At 39.7% G+C, this 26408-nt stretch overlaps 1 protein-coding gene across 1 annotated transcript in view; it reads right to left on the reverse strand.

Moving 5' to 3' along the window:
- ST8SIA1 (ST8 alpha-N-acetyl-neuraminide alpha-2,8-sialyltransferase 1) overlaps positions 1–26408 on the reverse strand; it is a 144946-nt gene that overhangs the window by 85269 nt on the left and 33269 nt on the right. Inside the window, exons 2-3 of the mRNA XM_019611649.2 lie at positions 15687–15777; positions 14981–15125 (exon numbers count right to left, since the gene is read on the reverse strand). Of these exons, the coding sequence (XP_019467194.2) occupies positions 14981–15125; positions 15687–15777 (236 nt within the window). The remainder of the gene's footprint in view (positions 1–14980; positions 15126–15686; positions 15778–26408) is intronic.

Raw genomic sequence — 26408 nt, forward strand, 5'->3', positions numbered from 1 at the left:
AAAAAAAAAAAAAAATACCTTCTTTTACAAAGTTTATTTTACTTGTGTTCACGTACCCTCAAAACCACAGCAAAGCTATCAGAATAACAGGAGAACATTATTACAGAGTATTACCACTCTGGGGAAAAAAAAAGAAAAAAACACCTTGACACAAAGGAATAAGCAATTCAAAACTGCAACCCGTATCTGACACCAATCATGAGTAGATCATTTTACAGTTGAAAAATTGACAACAAAAAGCTGTAATTCATTTCTAGAACGCTTTGAACTTCCCTCCAGGTGTGCAAATCACCCTAGCATTGGGCTAATGGAATAGCACTTAGATAGAAGGGGGTTGTCTCAGCCTCATGCAGGATTCAAATCCCCTCAGCAGTGTACAAGAGATGTAACTTCACAGAAGCCAGAAAAGTGGCTGCTGTAAAATAGGTGTAAAATGAAATTCATGCTCCTTGTCTCTATCACTACAACTCTCTGTCTCTAAGGTCTTCAGTAAGCTATGTGATCTCCATGAGACATGACAGCAGCCCAAAAAATATTAACAGAAGAGTCAATTGATCCCCTAACTGGGATTAAAAGACCAACTAAAAAGAGATGCTAGTGAAGACTGAAGAATAGAGGCAGCAGGTGGTAAAGTATGGACACTACCAAGGAGACAATTCAAAGCTAGACAAAATTGTGGTGAGAAGGGCAGGAGAAAGAACTTTAACAGCAGACCAAGGAGCTGCGAAGAACAGCTCAGTACAGAGTCCTTGGACTGAAACCCAGGAGAAAATGAAGCTACGCCGATGTTAAGAAGCCATGAACGTGTCTCCCTCTGAAGAGAGACAAGACAAAGGTGTCTGGGAGTAAAAAAAAAAAAAACTAGCTTTACATTTTCAGCCAGACCTCAGCTCAAATTTAGGCATAGAAGGAGCCTGTCTCAACAGACAAGCCAGAGCTTTGCTCTCACAGATTTGAAGAGAAAGTGCTCATTTTTAGAAAACGTAATTTTTGAAATCAAGACATCTGTTAGATCTCTTCACAAATCAGATCTGGTTTGATCTGTCTTATACTCTGTCACTTGCATGGAAAAGCAAGGGTAATCAAGTCATGTAAAATCTTAGCATCTAACAAATGTATGATATAAAGAAAACTATCAAGTTGGCAATGCTATTTAGGAGCATGGCAGAATAGAATTCAACTTGTTTTTCTGTAGCTATATGTGCTCTGAAAGAGTGACAAGAAGGAAAACTTCCTTTTGTCAGTGGGAAGATCAACCTTGGCAAAATGAAAGAGGTGTATGTTGAGTAAGAAGGTGTCAATTCTTACAACTTCACGTCTGTAAATACATGCAACTTAGATGACCTGATTGAGCTATACTCAGAGCACATTACAATATATCCACTTCATTCTAGCTCCCCTCAGGAATGTCACTGGAATCCCCAAAAGTTACTCAGGAACGGTCATTACTGTATCTGTCAGCTCAAAAGCTAGTAAAGGCCAAGAACTGGGGGGAAAAAATTACCCTGAAAGCAGCCACAAAGGCTAAATCCACTCTTCCCTAGAAGAACCATACTTAGTAAGAGGATACTGTTGATCTAATGCTTTTTAATTTGGTCTATGAAGCAAAAGATGTAGTGGTTCGTCATGCATATATGTTTATAGTATAGGAAAAGGGGGGTTGGCAGTATTTCTTCTCTACATATTCCCCATGCAAAAGCCCTTGTTTTAACTGTCTCCAGAGGTTTCTAGGCATAGATTTAACTGTGCAGTAACACCATATATTGAATTTGAATGACTGTAAAGTGCTTGAGGGAATTGCTATAAAGAGCATCATAGTCATACCAAGGATTATTTATCTTCAGCTTTCTGATTTCTTCTTCAGGCACAATATTGGATCACAGGATAGATCTGTGTAGCCTTTGCATTTGTTGTCTCCTTTAACCTAAACTGTCTTCTGTTAAGCCTAGCCCCATCACTTAAATTTGTAACATTACTCCTGAACAACAAGTTACACTGAGCATATACCAAGTCATGCTGCAAGGGAAGGATGTGAGAAGACAGTGGGTTTTAGATTGAGGAAAAGGACAGAGATGGTCTGAATGAGGAATGTCTATAAAAGAATGAGCCTGCAAATAGGTTAGCCAATCTGAAAAACAGAATACACTCCATATTCCCACTCTTATTATATTCACAACCAGGTTAAAAATGATCAACAAAGTGTTTCTTGGTACTACTTCATGCCCTTCAGTCAGGTCTAATTCGCCTTGACTCTATACACTGAGAAACAGTAGTACAATAGCAGCTTAATGTAATCCTCACTGAGTCCCTTGCACAGGACACTGATCATTGACAATTGTCTGCCTGCCTTCCACCTGCATAAAACATGTTCAGTTTACTGTGGTGGAGAGACAGGCTAGAATAGCTGAAGCATTCTGGTAGAGCTGTGATTACAGACATCTTACCCAAGAAAGAAGAAGGAATCTCAGGTCCATCCCCTGTTCTGTCTTCAGTGAGTATTATTAGCGAGAAAAAATGAGCATGTGTGCCTGAACACAAGGTTTGCCTCATTAGCAGCAACATCCAGCGATATTTGGCTACAGGAATGATTAGCAACACTAAATGCAAGCCTATTCTAGCAGATAGGTTCCTGTAAAGTCTACCCTTCAGAGGATATGGCCCTTATTCGCCTGATGTTTTGTACTACCTCCACACATTTGTCATGCATCTTCCTTACATACAGTTAGAAAAACAAAAATGTTCAGTGCTTTAGAAAAAATGGTCTGATTGAAAAAGTCGAGGTTGCTTAGTATACAGAAAAAGGCTGTGGGAAATTTAAAACAATTGTATGTGTAAAAGATAAGAAAATAAACTCTTAAATTATAGCCAAAGGGTACTTTGAAGGCAGACATCAGGAAACACGTCTTACCTGTAAGGACAGAGAAGTACTGGAATGGACTGTCTAGTGGGCTGTGAAATTCCCTTTACTGGAAGCTGTGAGAAATTATGAGTTAATATCTGTCAGGCACAGCCCAGGTAGAGCTATCTGACATGGAGCAGAGGTAAGGGGGCATTGAGTTCTGAATACCACTATCCATCCCACCAGACAATAATTTTGTGCATGTCCATGTGAAGAGTCAGTGCCTCTGTACTTTAGTGTAACCCTGCCTAGTGAATCCCCTGTGAAGATGTGAAGCTTTTTCCCCTAAAAGCCTGTATTTGTAAAAGTAACATTAGAAAGTTATGTCTGGATTATGTGCTGTAAACGAATGCACTTCTTTGTGCAGTCTTCTGAGTGCAAAAGCAACTGTGTAAAATCATTCTTGCTCATGTTGACTTTGGTTTGGTGTCTCTCAATTGAGAGGACACATCCAGATCACTTATCTTCTACAACTGGCTCTTCTTGTCCAAGTACAGCAGGTACAGTATGAAAATAACAAGCACATTCTCAATCAACATGTGTTGTTGCTAGACATTCCCTGGCATAAATCTGCAGCTAGCTATGACATCTATTTAACTAGATACAACAAAAATCAGTGAGATGCTACAAAACAGGTGAGTGAGGATAGATGTCCAAGCAAGCTGCTTCCTTACACATACCACAGATGTTTGCAATAACGTTGGTGTCTCTGCTAACAACTTAACCGTGCAGATATTCTTCTTCGGTCTCTGTAGGAAAGCCTCATTTCCAGGGGACTTAATAGGTTGCAGACACTTTGGTCACACCCCATAAAATCATAAGTAAGAAGATGTTATACACATCTGAAATTGGTCTATCAGCATTACATAGTACATATATCCCTGTCTGACTGAATGGCTAACTAGATAACTCCCTCAGCAAGAGACAGCAACACACTTGCATTTCAGTGTAATATACCCTTGCCTAAATTGTTCCATGAATCTAGACATTGTTTTGAACAAAACATTATGACTACACTTACCAAGCATAGGATGTGAGGAATTATATGCTTCATCTGCATGCCCTTCCTCACAGAGACACATTCTCTGAACAAAAGGAAAAGCTAGGAGCCCTGCCATGGACCATTTTTTTCTTCGTGTGTCATGCTATTCCCATGCCAGTGTATGGAAGATATTTAACTTCTTCATGATTTGGAACTCTTAGAAAACATCACTGCTTTCACAGAACTGATATTTAGGATTTAATTCAGGTAATTTCCATCTGATCAAATGACCATCTGGAATCCAGTGCCTTTCATCTGAACCTTCATAATAAATTGGAGCCAATTAACCCAGTATATTTTACACAAATTAAAATAAAGCCATTGGAGACAGTGTTCCCACAAGGCTTGTAGCTCTTCTGCAACTTCCAGCCTAAATCTGTCCCCAGGATTTTTTAATTCGACCTGCTGGCCATGCTTCTTTTGATGCAGCCCAGGATACAGTTGGCTTTTTGGGCTGTGAGAGCACATTGCTGGCTCATGTCCAGTTTTCCATCCACAAGTACCCCCAGGTTTTTTCTGCAGGGCTGTGCTCAATCCTTTCACCCCACAGCTTGTATCGGCAGTGACTCGACACAGGTGCAAGACCTTGCACTTGGATCTGCTGAACTTCATGAGGTTCTCCTGAGCCCACTGTTCAAGCCTGTCTAGGTCTCTCTGAATGGCATCTCTGCTGTGTCAACCACACTCCACAGCTTGGTGTCACCAGCAAACATGTTGAGAGTGAACTCAACCCCATTGTCAATGTCACTGATGAAGATATTAAAGAGTATCAGCTCCAGCACTACTCCCGGGGAACATCACTCATCACTGATCTCCATCCAGACATTGAGCCATTGATCACCACTCTCTGGACTCAATCCTGCCACCAGTTCTTTGTCCATAAAACAGTCCATCCATCAAATCCCCATCTTTCCAATTTGGAGAGAAGGATGTTGTGCGTTACCGTGTCAAAGGCCTTACTGATTATAAAAGGCCGTTAGGTTGGTCAAACAGGATTTGCCCTTGGTGAAGCTATGCTGGTTCTCCGATATTATCTCCCTGCCTTCCATATGCCTTAGCATTACTTCCAAGAGGATCTGTTCCATGATCTTTCCTGGCACAGAGCTGAGACTGACAGGCCAGTCGCACCCAGGGTCATCCTTTTTACCCTTTTTAAAAATGAGTGTGATGTTACCTTTTTTTCCAGTCACCTTGGACTTCACCTGGTTGCCATGACTTTTCAAATATCATTGAGAGTACCTTGGCAACTACATCATCTAATTCCCTGAGGACTCTGAGATGCATCTCATCGGGACCCATAGACCAATGAATATTCAGGTTCCTCAGGTGGTCACAAACCTGACCTTCACTTACAGTGGGAAGGATGTAACTTCCCCCTCCCTCTTCTACCAAACCAAATGTTTGAGGGCTGTGTGACGAGCAGTTAACAGAGAAGACTGAGGCAAAAAAAGTTAAGTACCTCAGCCTTTTCCTTGTCTGTTGTCACCAGCTTGTCTGTGTCATTCACTACAGGGGATACATCCTACTGGACTTTTCTTTTCCGGTTCAGGTACCTGTAGAAGCCTTTCTTGTTCTTCTTGGCACCTCTTGCCAAGTGTAGTTCAAGTTGGGCGTTGGCTTTCGTGACTCCATCCCTACACAACCTAGCAGCTTCCTTATATTCTTCCCAAAGTAGCCCTCCCTGTTTTCACTGTCTGTGCATTTTCTTTTCTTCTTCAGTTTGACCATCAAGTCCTGCTTCAGCCATTCCAGTCTCTTGCCTTTCCTTCCTGACTTGCAGGATGGAGAGCTCTTGTGCCCTGAGGAAAGCTTCCTTAAAGATCTGCCAGCTGATTATCTTGCCATCATAGCCCACCTCTTTAGCCAACACACTCAAAATTATCACCTCAGATTGGTATTTATTGGCCATCGGACAATTTGCAGCACTGATTTCATTGTCAAAATCATCTCTTCTAATGCTGTAAAAGCCTAAGCTCTGTTAAAAAAGACGGTTAAAAAAAAAAATTAAAAAAAAAATTTAAAAAGCATCCTGAATTCTTAATATGAACAACAGTAAGCTAAATGTTAATTCATACGCACAGTGGGATTTTTCTGGTGCATCCTGTAATACAAAGATCACTACAGTGTCTGGAACACCATCTGGAAGTCAATACTTGCCTCCTGGGAGCTGTTTAGATGAACTAAAGTTGTTCCAGAAGAGAACCACCGCCCTTCACCTCCACACTGTATCAGGTTATAAAGACTTTAAATCAACCATGCCCAGCTATGTAAGTCAATTCCTAAACTGTAATGCAGTCGATTTCTCATTAAATGTAAAGCTAGGCTACACTCCCTCCTAAGCAAGAAGACACCAAGGTTCCTTTGAAAGTCACTACATAATCCTCCTTCAAGATTTGCAAATGTGCTACTCCTTTTTATAGCTTCTGGAATAGCATAACCTTCCTTGATTTTCTTCAAGCCCGCAGACTTGAAGTTGTTCTTCCATCCATATTTAGTAATAGTCAGAGGAACAGGGGCATACACATCTTTGCTGTGGGTGAAATGCCTCCTGAACATCATCTGATAACCTGTTATCCTCCGGCACAATTTATGTGAGTCACCTCAAGAAACCAAACAACCACATGAAAAACAGAAATATGTAGTGTTCCATCAGTTCTTACTCAAGCTTCCTGCCAGGTCGTAAATGCTAAGCATGAAAAGGAACCAAACCTAAGCCTCACCCCAGTACTGATTTGAAGTCTATTTCAGAAGTATTTAAACCTCAAGAAAGCTAACTACTGAATACAGCAAATTAATATAACACAACATAATCACTGAATAATTGATATATACAGTTACATACACTTTGAGAAGTTTATAGACTGAACAAGATAATTCAATACTAAAATTTATAAATAATTAGGAAGACTAGCAGGTGGCCAGGACATAAAGGATAAATTTTACTCAAGGTTTAAACACTGGCTTCCAAAGAAGGTTTAATTGCCCTCTGGGCAGAAATATTGGTATATAAATGAGTTCAGAAAAAAAACTTGCATTGAGCAAGAATTTTATCTTCTGTGGCAGGGGGTTGAAACTTGATCATCTTGATCATCCTTCAGGCCCCTTCCAACACAAGCCATACTATGATTCTATAATTGTCATCATTTATACAAAGCCACAATGAACCTAACAAAACAATTTTAACTGCTTTGCCTTTGGGCAGGCTAGAAATATCTCTGATTTGTATTATCATACCCTCAGCATGGCAGATCATACGCCCTGTAATTACTGGTAGCCACAGGAAGTTCACTGTTCCTATGGCTGCCCATCTGTGACTACTTCCTTTAACTGTTCCTCCACTTGTGACATTTCTAGCTTTTGAAGCAGCAAATTTACAGCCCTGTAAAACAGCTCAACATTAACCAAAAAAAGCCTGCAAAATTCCCAGGCACTAGCATAGCCTCTCTGATCCTCCTAGCCCACACTGCCCTCTTCGTCTTTAGTTTTTTGCTCTTTTACAGTCCCACAGCATAATGTGGCTTTATCCATAACCATGTCTTCTAGTTACTGTAATAAATTTCACTTGAGTTAGAAAAGCTCAGTTGTGCAGCTAATGAGTAGAAACATGCACTAGCACACTCTGCCCCAATAGCTTCCCTGCCTCTGCCAGAGGGATTCCACAGGGCCTACTGAGCCGTGTCCACATCACTCAGCTCTGCCATGGCCTCTTCACTCTCAGCAGGCCTGCTTCTACCAGTCAGCAACCATACAGCCCTGGGTTCTAGTGAAAATTAATAAACCAGCTGTGCTACTCCAAGTGTTTTCCAAATAAAAAGTCACTCAGAGATTAAATGTTCTCATGGCTGAAGTATCCTCTCGAAAGTACCCCATGTCTCTTCTGTCTGAAGTGGGCTCAACAGCAAGCCCACTGGTTGTGATGCTATTTTAAGTTCTGCTCAGTGTTTATTACAATGCAGAAGCAGAGCCACATTTGCCCTACCACACCCTCATCTCCCCCAGCTCCCAAACAGCAACGGGATTTGTATGGGAAAATACCAATCATGACCTGAACAGGTGACTGGCTGGTGAGAAAGGGTGAATGTTATCTTGAGAACACAAATAAACTGCCTCTAGCTTCATGTAGCTAGAAGAAGCTCTTTTGGAGAAACTGCTCTGCTGCTGTAACTAAGTATCCTTGCTTCCTGTGAATGACCTTGCTCGTTCTGATACAGGATGCTTTACTGTCTGCCGGTGTGACACATCTGGCCACAGTACTAAGGGCTGGTGCAGACTCTGCTGGCCAGCTGCCACCAGCACCAAGGAGTTGGTACCAAGTCCCCAGTAACGTGAGCACCTCTCTGTTAGACTGATGAATAATAACTTGCTTCTGTGCACTTACTTTTGGACTTGCAAAGCTTAGGTAGTAGCACTGGTGCTTTTGCATAACAGGATTGATCTGTGTTTTTTGAACACCTGAGGGTCAGTCCGACAAAAAGGCACTGTGCTTGGATCAGCCTCTCTGTTACCTAGGTCAGAAAGTGTCTGACACTCTGTCACTCCAGACTGAAACAGAAATGTTGAGCTAAGGTGGCTCCTCCCCTTTCTTTGCCTTTGGGGCATCTGACACTTTGCAGCTAGATGTCCTTCTCCATTTCCCCTCCGTTTGCTACATTTGGAAAGGTCAGTGTCTGTTTATTTGCACTGACTGAGATAAAACCAGTTTGGCATGTGCAGATAAACTCCAGGCAGATAAGTCAGTCTGGCTGAACACATTTTGGCCAAACTCATTTTGGCAAGCAGAGAAAGACCAAAGCACGCATCTGGTGATCAACAGTGACAGATTTAACATTAGAGCCCATTACACATCTTCTCAAACAATGCACATTCCATCTCATAGACTTTTTAGCATAACTTTGATTTTCACCAGTGGGCTTGTTCACACTTTGTCTATATGGAGTAGTTTCAGATGGACCTTGGCTTTTACTTAACCGACCAGATACGACAGATGCTACCCTCTCCCTGCTTTGCCAGCAGGCTGCACAAAATGGACTAATTACACAATTCTTAATTAGTCAGTAATCAAAGTGAGGGTACAGGTTTCACTTAACTAAATACTAAGACAGGTTTTTGATCTCAATTACCTCAATGCTACAGAGACTACCTAGTATTGAAGGGAAGACACATGCTCTGAAAGATCAAAATTTGTCAGGTCTGTACATTTAGCATTTCATATCCTAGTTATGACAGGCACTATCTGACAGTTTTGTAGGCTGTTCAGAAGCCAGCTACTCAGAAGATCTCCTTTTAATTGCATTCTTAATGTCACTTCACAAGATATAACTGCTTCTACTCATATTAATATACAGTATGTTTTCCATGATTGCAATAATATATGTTTACTACAATTTTATTTTGAATAAACATATGTAGACCCAATCAAAAAGACTATTTGTATTACAGCATACTTAGGGAGGAAAAAAAAATAATAGAGAGAATAAAGAAGGAAGAGAAAAGTGACAGAAATAAGAAAACCCCCCAAATACTAATTAAATGCAGCACAAAAGAAGTCACAGAAGTATTACTTATACAGCAGAATCAATGGGATAAAATATAAGGGTTGCTAAAAGGCTGTCGTTATGTCTGTAGGCACATTATTCCCCTGCCCAGGACATCAAGGAAAAAAAAAAAAAACATCAGGACACAGATGACATCCAATATTTCAATTTCTTCAAGAAGCAATTAATTACTGAGGAAAGAGTACTTCAGTAAGTCAGAGTGCTGGCAAAAATTACCAGAACACTTTTAACAGACGAACACAGCACTTCCAAAGTCAACACCAAAGTTAATAATTTCATACCTTCTGACAACAGCAGAATCCATCAAATCCTTCACTTGGGGTGGTTTGCCATTTTACACACAATTTTTGGATCAAGTCTATGTTCTGGTCTAAAATCAGTCAAAACTACCCACAGATCCTAATCATTAAGGTGTTATCAAACACAACACTCATCTAGATAACCCAGAAAATGCCAGAGAAAGTCTCCCCACTACACTTACAAGTGAAGCAATAACACTTTCCCCCCTACCTTTATATTAAGGACAAAATTTTAAATTTAATCAATTATTTGAAAGACAGTATTTTTCTTCTGTTTACAAGGTACCCAGAAACAGTTGCTAGCTTTCACAAATTTATTTGTGATTCAAAGCCATCTCCTCTGGGTTTCTCATCAGTCATTTGAGATGATTATTCATGAGATGCTCATTACAAGCAACCATCCTTCTGTCTGACATCATTTTGCAGACAAAACTTTAGAAAGGGTTTGGAGCAGATGAGAGATCATTATAGTAATTTGAACTAATTTACTGGTATCTAACACATCCAATTGCTTCAGTGAAATACAATACAATGAGTTATTTCATTTTTTCAAATGAAAAAAATGAAGTTTGACTTCTGAAATTTCTTTTGAAATCTATTCTCTCTCCTTCAAAATAATAACTTGCATAGAAGAGGAAATAATTCCACTTGATTTAAATATCTTATTTCTGGAAGAATATACCTTGAAAATTCATATCAGTTCTACTCAAAATTATGCTGTAAGCTTTTGACAACAACAAAAACCTAATATTTGCAAAAACAGTTAAATACTGGAAAGAGGGTTTTTTTGCCCTAGTAGTAAATATGGTCTAAAATTCTGTTTTCAAATTCAGGGGAATTAAAAAAAACAGCAAGGGGTGTAAATTTCTTTCAGCAAATGTTTGAAAAGAGCTTGCATTTTTCTCTAACTTAAAAGCTGATAGCTGCTAATTCACCTTCCTCTCACCTGGCTTTGATTTGCATCCAAGCTACTCCTGTGGTTATAATTGTGTTTATGCACTGCATCTAAAAGTTACTGAAGGGAATATATGGAAGGCTGGTTTCTCCTATTTTAGACAGGTAATGAAGGGTGGAAAATGCTAGTTATGCCTGCTGTCATGCCTCAGTGCAACAGGACCAGAGCTACAGGACTGAACCTCCAGGCTGAAGAGTCACAAGTAAGCACATCCCCATTATGCCATGAGCAGGACTTCACATCACACAGTTTAATTTCCTGAAGAGTATTTGGACCACTGTGGGGAGCAACACATTTGGAAGCCACTCGTGGCCTTTGGTAGTCAAACTGAGACATCAGAGCCTGGATTATCAGAGGTTTATCCAGCCATGATACTGATTCCTCTTGCGATAAAGCCCTCTGTATCCCTGATCCTTCAGTGCCTCAGCTACATACCAAAATTACCATCCTTACAGGACTAATACTGAAAATTCAGGTCTACATGAAATGATTGAGAAAACTGGTAGGTACACAGTAAGAATAACCTCCATTTGTTAATATTAAACACATACTTACAGTAATATGCAGCCTCCATGCTTTTTGTCTCCTTAAACTGCCAAATAATGCCATAGATCACAGCAAGCGATACAGTGAAGCTGTTGTCAAGAAATGTCTGCCTTCAATTGAATTCACATCATATAATCCAACAGCTGCAGCAACACCACCACAATACGTTTTGGGAGATCAGATGTAGAAGAGGTCTCCACTCTCACTGCACCCTACGCTCTGTGATCAGCCACATCTTACACTCCTTTCCTCTCACCATGGAGCACTGACTATGAGCAATTAGCATTTTCTCTCCAGCACAGGAAAGTTGTTGCAGTCTGCGTAATGTTTCTGTGTTTGCTTGTTTTAAAGAAAGAAAACTACTTCCGCTCTAGAAGTCAGTAGAAAAAATGACACACAGGAAGCAGAAGTACAATTACAATCAAATAACATGGGGATAGAAAAAAGCTAGCTGATTAAAAACATAAAAAAAACATTTGAAATATTGCATTCTGAAAATGATAAAATGAAATACTGTAACACTACCAAAACCTTTTAGCCTTTTCACTTCAAAGAAAATATGAAAAAACCATTGAACCGATACCAAGTTTATATTCCAATGAAATAGCATTTTTTAGAGGAAAAGCAATCCATCAGAAAATGTTGAACCAGCTGTAAGAACTTTATCTGCACGGATTACTCAGGTGAAAAATAGTCTATTTTGTACAGTTCACTTTCAAAAGTAAACAACACTTTGCATATTAAGTTCTGAGATTCTTATTGTTCTGTAAGTCTCCACTGATTCATAGTCAGCTTATTCTATTCCATCAAACAGAACACATTTCCTATTTAGTTTTGCGTTACTTCATCCTGTAAGTTAATAACTAGTTAAGCACTGAGAAATCTTCTGCAAGCACAGAAAGGCTTAAACTCAGCAGAATGGTGGGGGTGGAGTCTCCTTCCTCTTATTTTGGAGGAAATATTTTTTGATGAAATCATCTTAGCTGTGGCCCTTTACACTCCTGTTACATCCTCTGAGCATCTCAGAATATACCCACATTTTGTAAGTGTTTTAAGCTTCTCAACACGTTTGAAAGGAATATTAATCTTCACAAAAATTGTTTGCCTGTTGCTAGTAAGCTAACAGAAACTATTCTTCAAAGTAGAGGCCTGAAAAATTTAGTCTAGTATTTTTCTTGAAACAAAGAGGGACACAGAAAAAAAACTTAATTTAAGAATTTGCTGCAAATCAATTTTCATAAATTTTCAAGTTTATTTGGAAATCATCTGATAAAGGTTTACAAAATTCCTGCAGGCAGAATACATTGGAATAATACATCAAGTTATGGGGAAGAGCACCTGCAAGAAAAGGAGTAGCAGCAAGTAGCATTTCTCAGAAATGCCTGACAGTTCTTAAAAGAACAGTATTTTTAAATTCCTGTAAGTCCTATAGCTGCCTCCTAGCACTGCTTTGGAGCTGGAGATCGCAATGGTCCAGCCTTCCCACCAGCAACCCAGCAGTACTGTGCCAGCCTCTGTGCAGCCCATTGGGCAGGTTCAAGGCAATCAGAGACTTTCAAGTCTCAACTCATACTGATCCTCAGGTTTTATCTCTTCAGGCCTCCTCAGAGCCATTACTCTCAATCTGGCTAACTGAAAATCTTTGGGGACAGGGCTTGGGAGCCTGGAAACCGCTGGACTTCCTGAGATCATTATTCCTCTCTACCCAGAACTTATCTCTCTGAAAGAGCCCATCCAGTGCTCTATAATTTTCTGTGGAAGGATGTGTCTGAGTTTAATCCCAACAAAACCAAATGTGAAATCTCAAATTCAGCACAAAATACAATGACCTCTCTATACCAGCCCAGACAAGGGCTTTCTGAACACTGAAAACCTTATACATATTTTAAGTGGTTGCTGACAACATCTGTAAGGTATAAAGTTTACGGCTCTACCAAGGATTTTAGCTTTCTCCAAGAAACAGAGCAATGCTGTAGCAACAAATCATTAACACACATCAAAAAAGATTTACAGCTGCTACTCTGGGACCCACTATAAGCCTTCTACAAGTCTCAATGGCAGGGAGAGAAATCCAGCAGAACTCCCCCTTTCTAGCCATACCACAGGGAAAGCACCCTCCAGGCATCAGACATCTACTTGTTTATTCAGCTTGCAGGGACCAACAGCTGTGGAATAGACCTAAGGAATGTTGAGTGCATGGAGGTAGAGGTCCATTACAACAGCCACGGTGCAGTGATATGAAAGTGGTAGTGACCTGAATAAGACACAGCAGAACACTGTTTCTCTGTTTAACACAAGAAGTGGCAGCTCTGATCACTCTTCCCTATATCTTAGCCCTTCCTCACCCTTTCTCCACTAAACTAAGCTAATTCAAAGCTGTAATTCTTTTGTTGAGAACTGAAAACTGTTAAAAAATAAACAAAACTACTTTTTGATGTTCATTTGCAGCATCAGTTTAACAAGCCAAAACTCTGCTACATATAAATGAAACAGTAACAAAAGGAAAACCTGGTGTGAATGACTCATCAACTGCAAGACTTAAAAAATACCTATATCTTTAATCTAAGAAATTAAAATAACACGTAAACCAACCAATATGTCAAGATGTTCAGCTTTCTTTAAACCCATAGCCACAAAAACCATATCTCCTCCCACATTCCATGTCAATATCATAAACTAATTTAACATTAGTTAATATATAACTAAAAATACAAGCAACTTGCTGAAAAACAACAATTTCCAGTATTCAAAACACAACATGAGTCAGCCAAGTCACGTAAGCTTCTGTTATTGTGCCTACACTGTTTGCCATCAATAAACTCCATTAATTTGGAGGTGACTTGGACACCTTCACACGAGCTGTCTCCATATCCTAGCAAGACTGATCTAAAGGGGAGCAAGCCTAGATGAGAAACTGAAAGGCAAAGAGTTACTCCAAATAATCAGCATCACAGCAATTGAGATGACAATTTAGGTTTGTACATATCTCTCCTGTTACATTTATGCCAGATAAACTCAGCCAGCCTACGTGGCAGCAAATCCACTGACATCAGTGGAACCAATCTAATCTGAACTTGGATCCAAAGGCAGGCCAGAAGCTGCCCTTTCAAACAGCTTGAGAAGAAAAATAGAATACGTATGCCAATGACACTGACAGATGTCTATGTGTTACAGGACCAGTTTTTCCTCAGGATTCAACTTGTGAGCCCCACAGCCCTGCCAGCTCACACAGCATCAGCACCAGTCTTGCCAGGTTTGATGCTTCATTTCTAGTGCCAGCTTCTTGGGGCACACAGTTATGCAAGACCCTCAATCCATGATGAACTGACGGAAGTTTCTGCCTGTCACAGTTTGAAATCCCAGTTCAAGAGTGTGATCACTGCTAGAAATACAGAAATCACACTCTAAAAATATCCAGAACTTATCACCATTTTCAAAATCAAGACAGGTGGTCCTATTTCATTACTTGTGTATATCTGCACAATTGGAAGGTGACCAAGGAAATATTAACACACATACTGCTATTTTGCAATTTTCAGAATGCAGAAGTAAAAAAGTTTTGAATTGAGAAATGAAGATAGAGTATTTATTGACTAATAGTTAGCTAACTTATATTCATTTGTACCATATCACCATTTAGTATATTAACATATCAATACTGAAAGAAGAAAAAATGTTACTAACCTGTGGGAATAGCGAGTAAGTTGTATTGTCAATGGTGAAAGAATACAAAAATTCCCCATCAAACCAGAGGTTCTTTCCCATTGGGGAGTTCTGTTTTGTCATCGCAAAGAGCTGCCCAGGGTCGCAGCAGTCTTCCAGCAGCTTCCTAGAAAAGGCAACAAAAAGAAAGAAATGCATGAGTTATAGCTCTGGCAGCCATCTCTAAAGCCCATTTTTAACTGATGGCCCAAGCAGCTGGGTGACCCACAGCTCCTGAGTGCTAGAGAGCAAGCCATTTTTTTTCCCAGCAGTATCATGTGCTGCAGGTGACCACACTGCACATCAGATAACAGATACTAACAGAGAACTCAGAAAGCAAGCAGACCTAGAAATTCAAATTCGAACTTAGCAACTTCCTAATTATTTTTTTAGTTTTTACTTAAAGAAAAGCCAGCAATCCTGATTTTTTTTTAGAAAATCTTAAAAGTAGATAGTTAAAAATTAACCCTCCATTCATTTTTGAATGGCAAAGAAATAAAAAAAGATTTGTTAGAAAGCAGTCCACTCTTTTCAATCACTTCTAAGTAATAAAAAAATAGGTTCTCCAACACACACAGGACTCAGAGAAGCACCTTTGAAAACTAAATCTCAGAACCCAAACTCAGCTGTGAACAGTGGGCCTTATATAAAACCCATAGATACATAATTTGAGCATGGAAAAATTTACCATCGCTGTTCAGTTATTAAGTATCCTTGTGCTACTTTCACAGCAGTCTTAGAGCTTGCCTGGAGTGCCCGCGTGAAGTCCAACTTGAGTCATCTCAGTTTGCTATATATATATATGTATGTATTTATATATACACGGTGAATATTACACTTCTCCTTTCCTCATCCAAACTGTATATCCTCTTACACTTCCAGTTCCTTAAAATAGTTATTACAGAGCTTGAGCAGCAATTTGAGAGATGGTGAGATGGCTGAAGGTTGTACTGAACAAAAATTCTGTATCGTTGCAAGCTCAGCAATTAATACATCTTAACGCACAGAATGGTGAAAAGCTCCCGACATCTGCAGAACAAGAATATCTTAAAGCCAGCATGGGAGAAGCTGAAGTCATTCCCAAAGGATGGGGAAGGATGCATGAAAACTGCAGGTGGCAAGCAGAAAAATATCACTTATCAGTGTCTATCTAAGTGTTTGACATAGTGTTCTCCTCCCTGAAAGAGGAGATTTTATTCCAAAACAAGAAGTCAGACACATAAATGTCTTTGGTTTTGTTTTGTTTTGTTTTGTTTTCCAGAAGTTTCACAGCTACTTTTCTTGTCTAGAAAATGAAGTTTTTCTCCTAAGATGGATTTCTGTTGTAAGTTAATACTTTCTTGCAACTGTGTGAAAATCTGGTGAAAGCTGTAGATTTGTTCCGATCTTTGCAGGGCAAGAAACAGTTCGAAAAGGTTGTGTGACCAGCAGCAGTTTATGGAAATTGCTACTATTCATTGACTTTCTGCTCTTGAGAAGTTTAGTGATTTGCTTTTGTAGCTTCCCGTCACAGCTCTATCCCCAGCAAAGAGCCACCTTTTGCTGGTAATTAGCAGCCAGCTTCTAGAACAAGCCATGAGGGAGCTCTTCTGTGTAACTAGCTGATCAGCCCACCCTCAGCCAAAGAATCTAACACTTTTTACAAAGACTCAATCAGAAGCTTACCTCAGGTTGTTTTGTGGCTCAAAATGTTACTATTTATCCCACTGAGCACAAGGCAGCACCACATGCCCAGACCTTACCTAGCAATGGTATAGGGCTCACAACTCCAGAGCATCCTACTGCTCACAGTGCTGTGAGCACTGACATGTCACCACGTTTTCCTCATATGCACCCGAATTCCTCTCTGTATTGACCAGTAATGGATAAGCCAGCCTTAAATTAGCAACGACCTCCAGTTAACAATGGACAAAACTGTTTGTGGAGCTTAGATCACCCATTACAGAGCCATCTTGTTCTCTGCCGAGCAGTGTGTCAGCCAGAGTGGCAACCACCATTCCCAGAAACACCATCAAGACACCTACATCCAAAGAGGCTTCCCATCATCCTCCTCCACCACAGAAAGGAAACCAAGCTGAAGGCAATTTGAAATTTCTCACCAAACATCCTTTGCAGAGCAGTTTAAGGCAGGCATAATAGAGTACTATTCCAAATAAATTTGAGAATGGAGATTTTACTTGGCTTCCACAAGCTTTCACAAGCTTCAGTTTGCAGCCTTTGGAAATTCTTTTCCTCTCCAGGTCTCACTGCAGCTTTTTGAGAAAGCTGAGAGTAACCCAAAACAGCTGGAGCCTCTAAATACAACTGTACTGCAAAATTGTAGTTTCCAATCAAAACTTCAAGAGAATGTTTCAAATTAATGAATCTTTCCTTAGCTGGGGCAAATGGATGAGCTAAGGAACAGTTTTTCATGCAATTCTTCCCTTCACAATCTAACTAAATATATAATATATACCTACTCTTCCTTCTCCCCAAAACTGCATTCTTCCAGTTTCCAGCAAGTCCTTAGTTAATAAATCTATTATGAAAAGCAGTAAGTGTCTCCTGGAAGGCTAGAGATAGGCAGAACACTAGTTCAAGTATTATCCACCTGCACGTATTAGCACAAAAAAATCTTGTGCACACATACATGCTTTATGTCACAAAAGAATAATTGTAATGGTCTTACATTATTCAGTTTCTCTTTCTGATTCAAATCCAAAAATTATAAAGTAAGAGAGGTTCCACAAAAAATATACATTAAAAAGGAAAAAGGTATTCAAAGGGGAACTAAAGCAGGGCACTTAGCAGGATGATGGAGTCAGAACAGATTTGCCAAACTTGATTAAAACGTACAGCTAAAATGTTATGGTAGATTTTGCAAAACTGAAGCAGCTTTTAACCAACGATTTCAATTCACCGCAAGCATCAGTTTGCTTGCAGGACATGTATTATGTACCTTTGACTCAAAGTTATCTCCAATTCAGAAGACGAATTAAACGACTTGAATATTGCTATTTAAAAGGCACTCGGGCACTCAGATCTGAGAGCACTTAAAGGATAAATCCCACTTATGAGAGAAGCAGGATAAAAGTTACTTCACGTCTCTCACTGCAGACATCCAAGGCTTGGGCCTGATCAGCACCAACAAGGCCATTAGCCCAGAGCAAGCACTGAAGTGGCCCTGCAGATAGACTCAAGCAGCAGTCGCCGCTCCGGGCAGGAGCCCAACAGTGATTTTGAGATGTTATCCACATCCTCACAGTGCATTTTGTTGAGGTTAGATCAGCAGACACTGCGCGCTGAAAGAAGAGGAACAAAATCCCAGTACCAAGAATCCTGCACCCAGATAACACAATCTTCACGGGATTTACAGCACACCAGTTCTTGTCTGATCCTACAAAGAACCTGTAGCACATGGAGAGCATCATCAACATGTGGTAACTGGGGTCAATAAGGAGATCTGCTTCAAAAGCCTGCCTCTCACCAAAAGGCTAATACACACACATATACACTCTTCTCTACCTAGAAGGGGAGAAGAAGCCAGATCTCTTTGGTAAGTCTAAACCAAACCTTGCATGCATAGCCAGTGAAAAGGCTTACATAAAAAAAAATAAACCATCAGTTCTGGACTTAAACTAGTGAACTTTTCAGCTCGGTTTCAATTTGCAGCCAACTGAAGCTGAATCTTATCCTGGTATGACATCAGTCCAAGCCAAAAATGACTCAGCAGCTAGATTAAGCAACCCAAGCAGCTTCAAACTGACAAAGACAATACTTAAAAGCAGAAATGTGCAATTCCACAGCATATGTTGTCAGACAGGAGATTACAGCCCTTTTGCTATTACTTCTCCACAGATGGAGCAGCTCCTGCATCCCCAGCACAACACTGCTCCTCCAGCTCCTTTGGCAGGGCTAAGGTTAAAGGCATAAGCCTCATCTGAGATGGAGCAGGGGGCAAAGGTGGCACGACATGGCATACAGGGGAAAGAAGAAGGCTCAAAGGGTCTATTAAGACCTACTGTCAAAGGTTCTATTAAGACCTACTGGTACCCTGACAGCTGACATTATCAACACCCCTTTTTCTGCCCCAAGGGGATAGCACTTTTATAGCAAACCTTCCCACAATCAAGGCACATTTACCTGATTAACTCTTCAGCACTCTTTTCCACTGCCAATGCAGCCTGAGGTGGGAAAATCCACCTGTAACTGCATCCTGTGCTTTGCTTTGCTAAATATGGGATTTCACATTTGGATTTATGTCAACAGTTCTGGACTGATTTGGCCTAGTTCCATGATTAATGGGGCTGAGGAACAAAGTACCCGTGCCCTAGGAAAGCAGAAAGGAGGAAGGGAAAAGGTAGACGAGATGGCTAGGGAGCACACACCGCAAAGACCAGCAGAAAAGAAAATCTCAAGATTCCCAGGTAGTTTTATCTTTCCCTCCGAATGGAAAATGGAAACAGAGTAATGAAGTCTTCTGGGAACTGTAGTTCATTCTTCTCTTCTGAGAAAGGTATACCCAAAATATCGACAATCCACAGAACTGCAACATTAACTTTTTAACTCCCGGTGTACTACATGATGTTATGGTGTGGAATACCAATAACAGAAATCATAAAACCATGACAATCTACTGAAAAATTAGGAAGGTTAGCAGATAAATGAGGCTGCTCTATCTCATGGGCCTGTTCTCTGGATCACTGAGTGCCCTGATCCTTTTCTCATCTGCCAACTACATTTTAGTGTTCTCCTGCAGATCATTTAAGAAAAGATAAGTAAAGGGTCAAGAATTAATCTCTGCAAGTCCACACTTGAACACATTCTGAATTCATCACTTAATTAACACCATCATGTGAGATCATAAAAAGAAAAACTCCAGGTCGCACATCATGGAACCATGTGGTCTTTCTCCTTCACAACAGAAACAAAACTGACTCAAACCTTGCCAAATATTTTGGCAAAACTGTTCCCTACAGCAGAGTCCATCTCACCTGAGATTAAATTTAAAAATATCCTCAGCCCAGATATTAAATAACATGATCTTGAAATTGTCTTTCAAAGAACACCATAGATTAAGTGTCCAAACAATGAGAGAATGACCAAAGCAAATGCTCTTTATATTCATAAAAGAATACCAAATGGTGAATTTGTTTTTTTTTTTTCTGGGGGGGGAGAGAGGGTGAGAGGGGAAGCAAGACTAGTTTGAGCATTCACTAAAATCAAAGACATTTGCTAAAAATAACATTTGGAGGAACAGGACATCAGGACATCTAAATCAAGAATACATCATTTTGCACAGGTATATTGCTGAAAATTCCACGGTTACTTCAGCTTGGAGAATATATCTAAATGCAGTGAAAAAGAAATATGAAAAAGAGTGACCATCATAGAGCAGAACAGGGAGAGAATCTGATCTACTTCTCAACCAAGCTTTCCGAAACATGGTTTTTAAAAGTCTAGAAGTCACAGCAGTTTTCCTCCTCACATTTATTGTTATATTTTTCTTGTTATGAAAATTTCAGCCTATTTCAATGCTCCCTGGAGCAATTCCTGGCATCCGGTTTTTACAAGGGTCATTTCCCCTATGCTCCCCAAGAGAGGAAAGGTGTCAGGAAAATATGAAGGTCACAGGCTGAAGCAAACCAGGTACTGAACTGCCTGGGGCTGAAACCTACACAAAAGGAAAGAGGTTGCAGAGACCACAGACACTTCTCAGAATAAGGACAGTCTGTGAAAACCATCTCCATTAGATAAAAAGCAGATCTGTGATATTTTAAAGTAATAAATTTAATAACAAAACATTTGAATAATTTGCAACAAATTGCCAAGTTGAAGGAGGCAGGGCAATAATGAAATTAAGTGCTTCCATCTTTTCTGCATCATCAGTGTATTTTCCTTTAGAACTTTCTTCCAGGTCTTCTTGAGGTGCCCAAAATGGAAACAAAGTATTTTACATAGCCTGAGAATGTTGTATCATTGAGTTTTCACTATTTTAAAATCACTGAACACAACATTTGGTGCCACTTGTGCTGTATATTTAGCAGTTTTGCTTTCCAGATTGCAAAAGAAATGTAAAACACTTTTTCTGCTGTGTATTGGTTCCCTATCCCTTTTACCTTGGCCCAGTACAAACCCTACTGCCTTGCACTTGGCAAAATCTGAGCTGTCATCCATCACATCGTACCACCCTAATCTGCTACTCATTTTAACCAAATTCTTTTTTGTTTTAATGTAACATACCACAGAATAAATGATGTATTTTTTCCAGAACTCTTCAGAGTAACAAGGAAAATATTTTTCATCTACTTTCTTTCCAAACAAAGCAAAGAAAGATTAATTTGGTGTTTAAAACTCCATGGATCTGCAGTCTTTTCAGAAGACTTTTTCAGCAAAAGCAACAGTATTACAGCATTTTGTGACCAAAAATGTAATTCCCCAAACTTGCCTACATTCTGCTCTCACCAAAATGAACTACAGCTCAGATCTGAATTTCTAAATCTTCACTTGATTTTTGATTATTTAGTCTGTATCACTTTCAGTTTTCCTTTTGAATTATGCTCAGATTTCAGGTGGTAAGATAAAGACATGCAGCTGCTTTAGTTGATGGAGCATTCTTCATTTGATCAAAAGCCTGTATTTTAAAAAGAGTAATTAAAGGGATATATTTTCCTACCACTGTAATCAGACACAATTCTTTTAATAGCGTGACATTAATTTATTCCATACCTTCATTAATATTGCAAGTGAAGAGGAGGACTGAACAGCACAACACTTAGATTGTAGAAATACAGACGAGGACAAAATTTGCCAGGGAATATCTTCATTATTGAACAATGTTTGCAAATCAGAATAAGCTGGGATATTTCGCAGTGAATAGAAGTCTACCTAAACATCTGAGAAGCTTTAAGTTTACCTTTCCCCCTGTCAATTCTTTTACTAACAATCTGGGTAGATTCGGCCTGGAAAGCAGTTGAAACACTGTATTTTTAATTTATTCTGGGGGGAATATTATATAGAAACACATTCTGATTCATGCAAAATGGCTCTAAACTGCTGCACACAAAGCCTATGTATGAGCTTTGAAACACAAATTACAGTGTATGAATTATAATGTAGGAATTCTAGTATTTGGTCAGATGACTTTTTTCTAGGATTCTTATACCAGATGTATAAAGAGTTATACATAAGGAAACCACAAAATCACAAGTTGTGACTTGCAATTTGTAAAAACAGCACAGTTTTATTACTCACACAGTTAAGTTTACTGGAATACGGAATGCCTCCAAGTTGTACATGCTCTTCCCAGTGAAACCTCAACCCCACACAGGAGAGACAGCAGCAGTGACTTGTCTTCCCTCCTCAGAGCTGTGACTGACAGACACATTCCCCAGGGAAGTGATGAATTTGATCACACGATGCTTGTTTCTGGCCAGCAGTATGGGTGGCTCAAGAGAAATGACTTCACTTGATGCTGGAATTCATGAGCCCTGCACCAGACCACTCCTTTGCTCTGCTAACACTATCACCAGTAGCCCTTATACATGACAGCTACATTTGAGAGCAGAGAAAACACGGAGTTTACCTTGCTTCTTTTACAGCATTTGAAATGTAAAAACCTTATTCATATTCAGCAGAGAGCTCTTCTTTTTGGATGCAATTCATCTCAAGCTAAACAGACACATATTTCCTCTCCAGCGACCAGTAGAATAGTGACTACCTGGGACGGTGACATCTACATTTGGAAGATGAATCCAAGCCAAGAAGCCAGAACTGCCACTGCAGATTCTACAAAGCCTATAAAGGCTTCTGCAGTCAGCTATGGGGGAGACTGCAGGCCTTTCTTCTGTCTGCAGCACCTTACACAGGAATGCCATCTGCCAGCAGCCTCATCTGATGGTCTTCCAACTCTTTTCATATAGTGGGGTGCCAGAAGGATGAGATGGCACTACCCTGTGAACTGGCATTTTTGTCAGAGAATGTTCAGAGGAAAAAGGAACTGGGGAAGGGAGAACAGATTAACCTGTTCATGTGCCTTTTTTTTTCTTTTTTAATCTTATAAATCTGTGACAAGAAGAGCTGCTATCAGAGAGAGGAGGTGAAGTTAATGAATTACTGTCTTGCAAAACAGCAGAACCAGCAGTTGAATCAGCAAGATAGATTACATGACTGTGCTACCACGGGGGTAAAAACGCATTGCTCTTATCACCTGGTTCCTTTCAGCAAAACTGCTGCTTGCTCTGCCCAGCTACAAGCACAAGAGATATTCAGCTTCAGCAAAGATGTGGGATGGCTGTATTCTTCCAGAAGATGATGATTCACTAAAAATAAATTGAGCAGTAATAACCTAACATTTGGGCTTACAATACCTAGAGCAATGATACATATGACCTAGATCAATTTTCACACTACAGCGACTTCTCCACCTGCTTCTGCAAACTAGATAAAAGCCCTGTAAGTATTACATAATGCTGCTCACAAAAGCATTCCTATGCTTTAATCCAAGAAAATCCAAATGGGGAATTTTACTCACTTGATCAGTTTAAGTTACACCCCTCCAAAGAAGGCAGACTGGCCAGAGAAAACTATTTGAATTCCATCTTGAATGGTCCAAAAACTGAGACCACATGCACAAAGGGGAAAGAAACAATTCCATACTGGTTTGATGCAAAACCTGTAAGTAACTAGACAGCCATTGGCTACAGATGTGATAGAGACAAGAAACTGTAAAAGCATCACATGAACAGACATGAAAGAGCAATATACTTTCAAAGGCATACAAAGTTTTGTGCTTGGGGTTTTGCTTTAACCCATCAAAGACATACGAATGGACAACTCAAGGAAGTCCTGTTTTGAAGAGAAACTTGCTCCTCTCACTTTTCATAAACTGCTTCCCACAACTCATAACTATCAAGTTGTTCAGGAGACAGAGTAAGGTTCACCTGGTTGGGAAGCACACTTGATGCACTGCCAGCTTACAATAGAATATGATCAGCCATACAAAAGAGGAAACTTTGATTTTGATCCCTCTGTATTTTGATCCCCCCTATATTAGCTTCTGGTTTTCATGAAACTCTTCAGAATTGACTACTTTCTGTCCTACTTTGGATAAAATTGGCCAATGAGATATATTTCAGAAAGAGAGTGGAATATGGCTGAGATTTCAATCGTGTGAGTCACATTTCCTACTGGATGAGGAAAAGAATCCAATAAACTCCAAATAATGCCTTTCTTCAGCTTTCTTGGAAAGAACAACACATACAATATTCTGTTCCTTGTTGCCCATGTATACCTAGAACTATTTTCTTTAATTAAGTGATAATTGTCCAACTTGGGATCAAAGCCAAGATTTAATGCACTGTGAAGAACTGACACGGGGCTTCGTGTACAGCCTGAGTTGGTGCAACCAGCAGCACCAATTTTGAAAATAGTTTGGCCAAGTAGACACACATATTTCTGAACAGAATTCAGTGATCCTTCTGTGTGCTGAAGGATGGTTTCTAGTGCAGGGGGAAAAAAAGGCAAAATTATCACAGACTGAAACAGTCATTTACTTGAAATATATTTGAACTATATCTTCAACTAGCATTCCTGACATTTGTCATTACAAGCTTTCCGAAACAGTTTTGCCAATGTGTTCCAAATCTTGCCTGAGTTTCATTGATGCAAATCCCACGTTAAATGTAGTAAGTCAATTCAAATAAAAGAAAGGCATATTCAATTCAGAATTACTTTATTAGCTCCAATTCCACTTCTTTATAACTCTTCTCCTCCAGCAGAGACAGAAAAAAAGTAGCAATCTTGCACACACATACCTCTGTTATATTTGAATACAGGCTCTGGCTAATTTACAGACTTAACTAAAATCAGAAAGGATCTCACCAACTCTGAGTCAAAATGAGATACTCACAGTATATTCTTACAGGAAAAGTCAGCTGAGATGCTTTCAATAGACACCATCAAATATCTGTCCCAAGAAGAAATGGGACAGGTACTCTCTCCATCTTCACAGCTTGCTCTTCCGTAGAAAATCCAGCAAAAAATCAAGTTTACTGATGGTCAGTATATACTGCAGAACAAAGATTCTGTTGCAATCAAACAGAATAAAGCAGAAGTAAATGCCAAGCCTGTCAGTGAATCACATCATTTGTTTTTGCCACTCTCCTTCTTCTGTTCCTGACAGTGACAGTACTATGTTGTATTAACTGATTTACACTGCAGTAACTCTTAGCAACTGAATCCCCAATTTGCACAAATATAGTGAACTACTGATGTACATTAAGTCTCAGAGGTCTTCATAAGAAAGTAGTATCAACTAAGGTCAACCACTGCACTATTAGTCATCAAGATTTTCCACAGTCAACAGAAGAATACTTACCCTACCCTAAAGCAATTACTTAAGGCACAAGAGAGCTACCAGTATTTGCAAGTACTTCTGTCTTTTCATTACTTATAGCAGGAGGTAACTATTGTAGGAGTATTAACAAAGAAATTCAACTTCTAGACAGTTAAATTAAATGTGATGAATCTGTCATAGTAATAAGTGACTATGTATTTCTAAAATTTGTTGTTTATCACCTGGGCTAGAAAAAAAAGAACACAATCACAGGCAAGTTTTTTTGAACATAGCAAAGAAATTGCTGCCATACCTAGCTCCCTCTAGCATCTCACTAGAAAAGATAAAATGTGGATGCAGAAGTAAACTTCCGCCATTTTCTTCACAACTGTATTGCAGGCTTACTGACAACACTACATAATCACGGGGGATATTTTACATGTGCTCAGATCTACATTCTCATCAATGCTCACTACTGCAAAATAACATGGACTGTAAAAGCAGAGATGGAAGAACCCAGTAGAAGTTTTCCCACTTCTCATCCACATCATCTCATTTCTGAGTCACTGCGCTCCTACACTAGCAACTCAGCTTAAACCAGTTCCCTTTGGCTAGAGTCAGACCTCCAGTCCTTTGTATAACACCATATGCATATGCTCTGATTCCACACAGTATAAAATGTCAGAAATTTCCTGGATCACACTTGATAGCTGGGACGTAAGCACCCTGAATTTCCTCTAAGCCCATATTCTGCACTTGTACTAGTGACGTGGTGCTTCCAAATGGCAAGTACAGGCTTATCATTTGAGGAGTTCCAGACTTCACAAGGAGCTGGCAGGACTCCTCTGCACACTTCCCCAAACCAGTTAGAAAGTATTTGCCCATGTAATCAGAGAACAAAGACTGGCCTTTCAGCAAAAATTTAAATGGCTCTGAAAACATAATTTCAAAACTCCCATTTCCAAAGCATCCAGAATTTCACAGCCAGATTACTATATCTAGTTAGTGCTTCCAAGCAGTCCTGAGCATAATCCAAATAGCTTCGGCCATCAAGGTCATCTCATATTTACAACTTCTGCTTCCAAGTCATTGCAT

The sequence above is a fragment of the Meleagris gallopavo genome, chromosome 1 (assembly GCF_000146605.3).
Source record: "Meleagris gallopavo isolate NT-WF06-2002-E0010 breed Aviagen turkey brand Nicholas breeding stock chromosome 1, Turkey_5.1, whole genome shotgun sequence".
Lineage (NCBI taxonomy): Eukaryota > Metazoa > Chordata > Aves > Galliformes > Phasianidae > Meleagris > Meleagris gallopavo.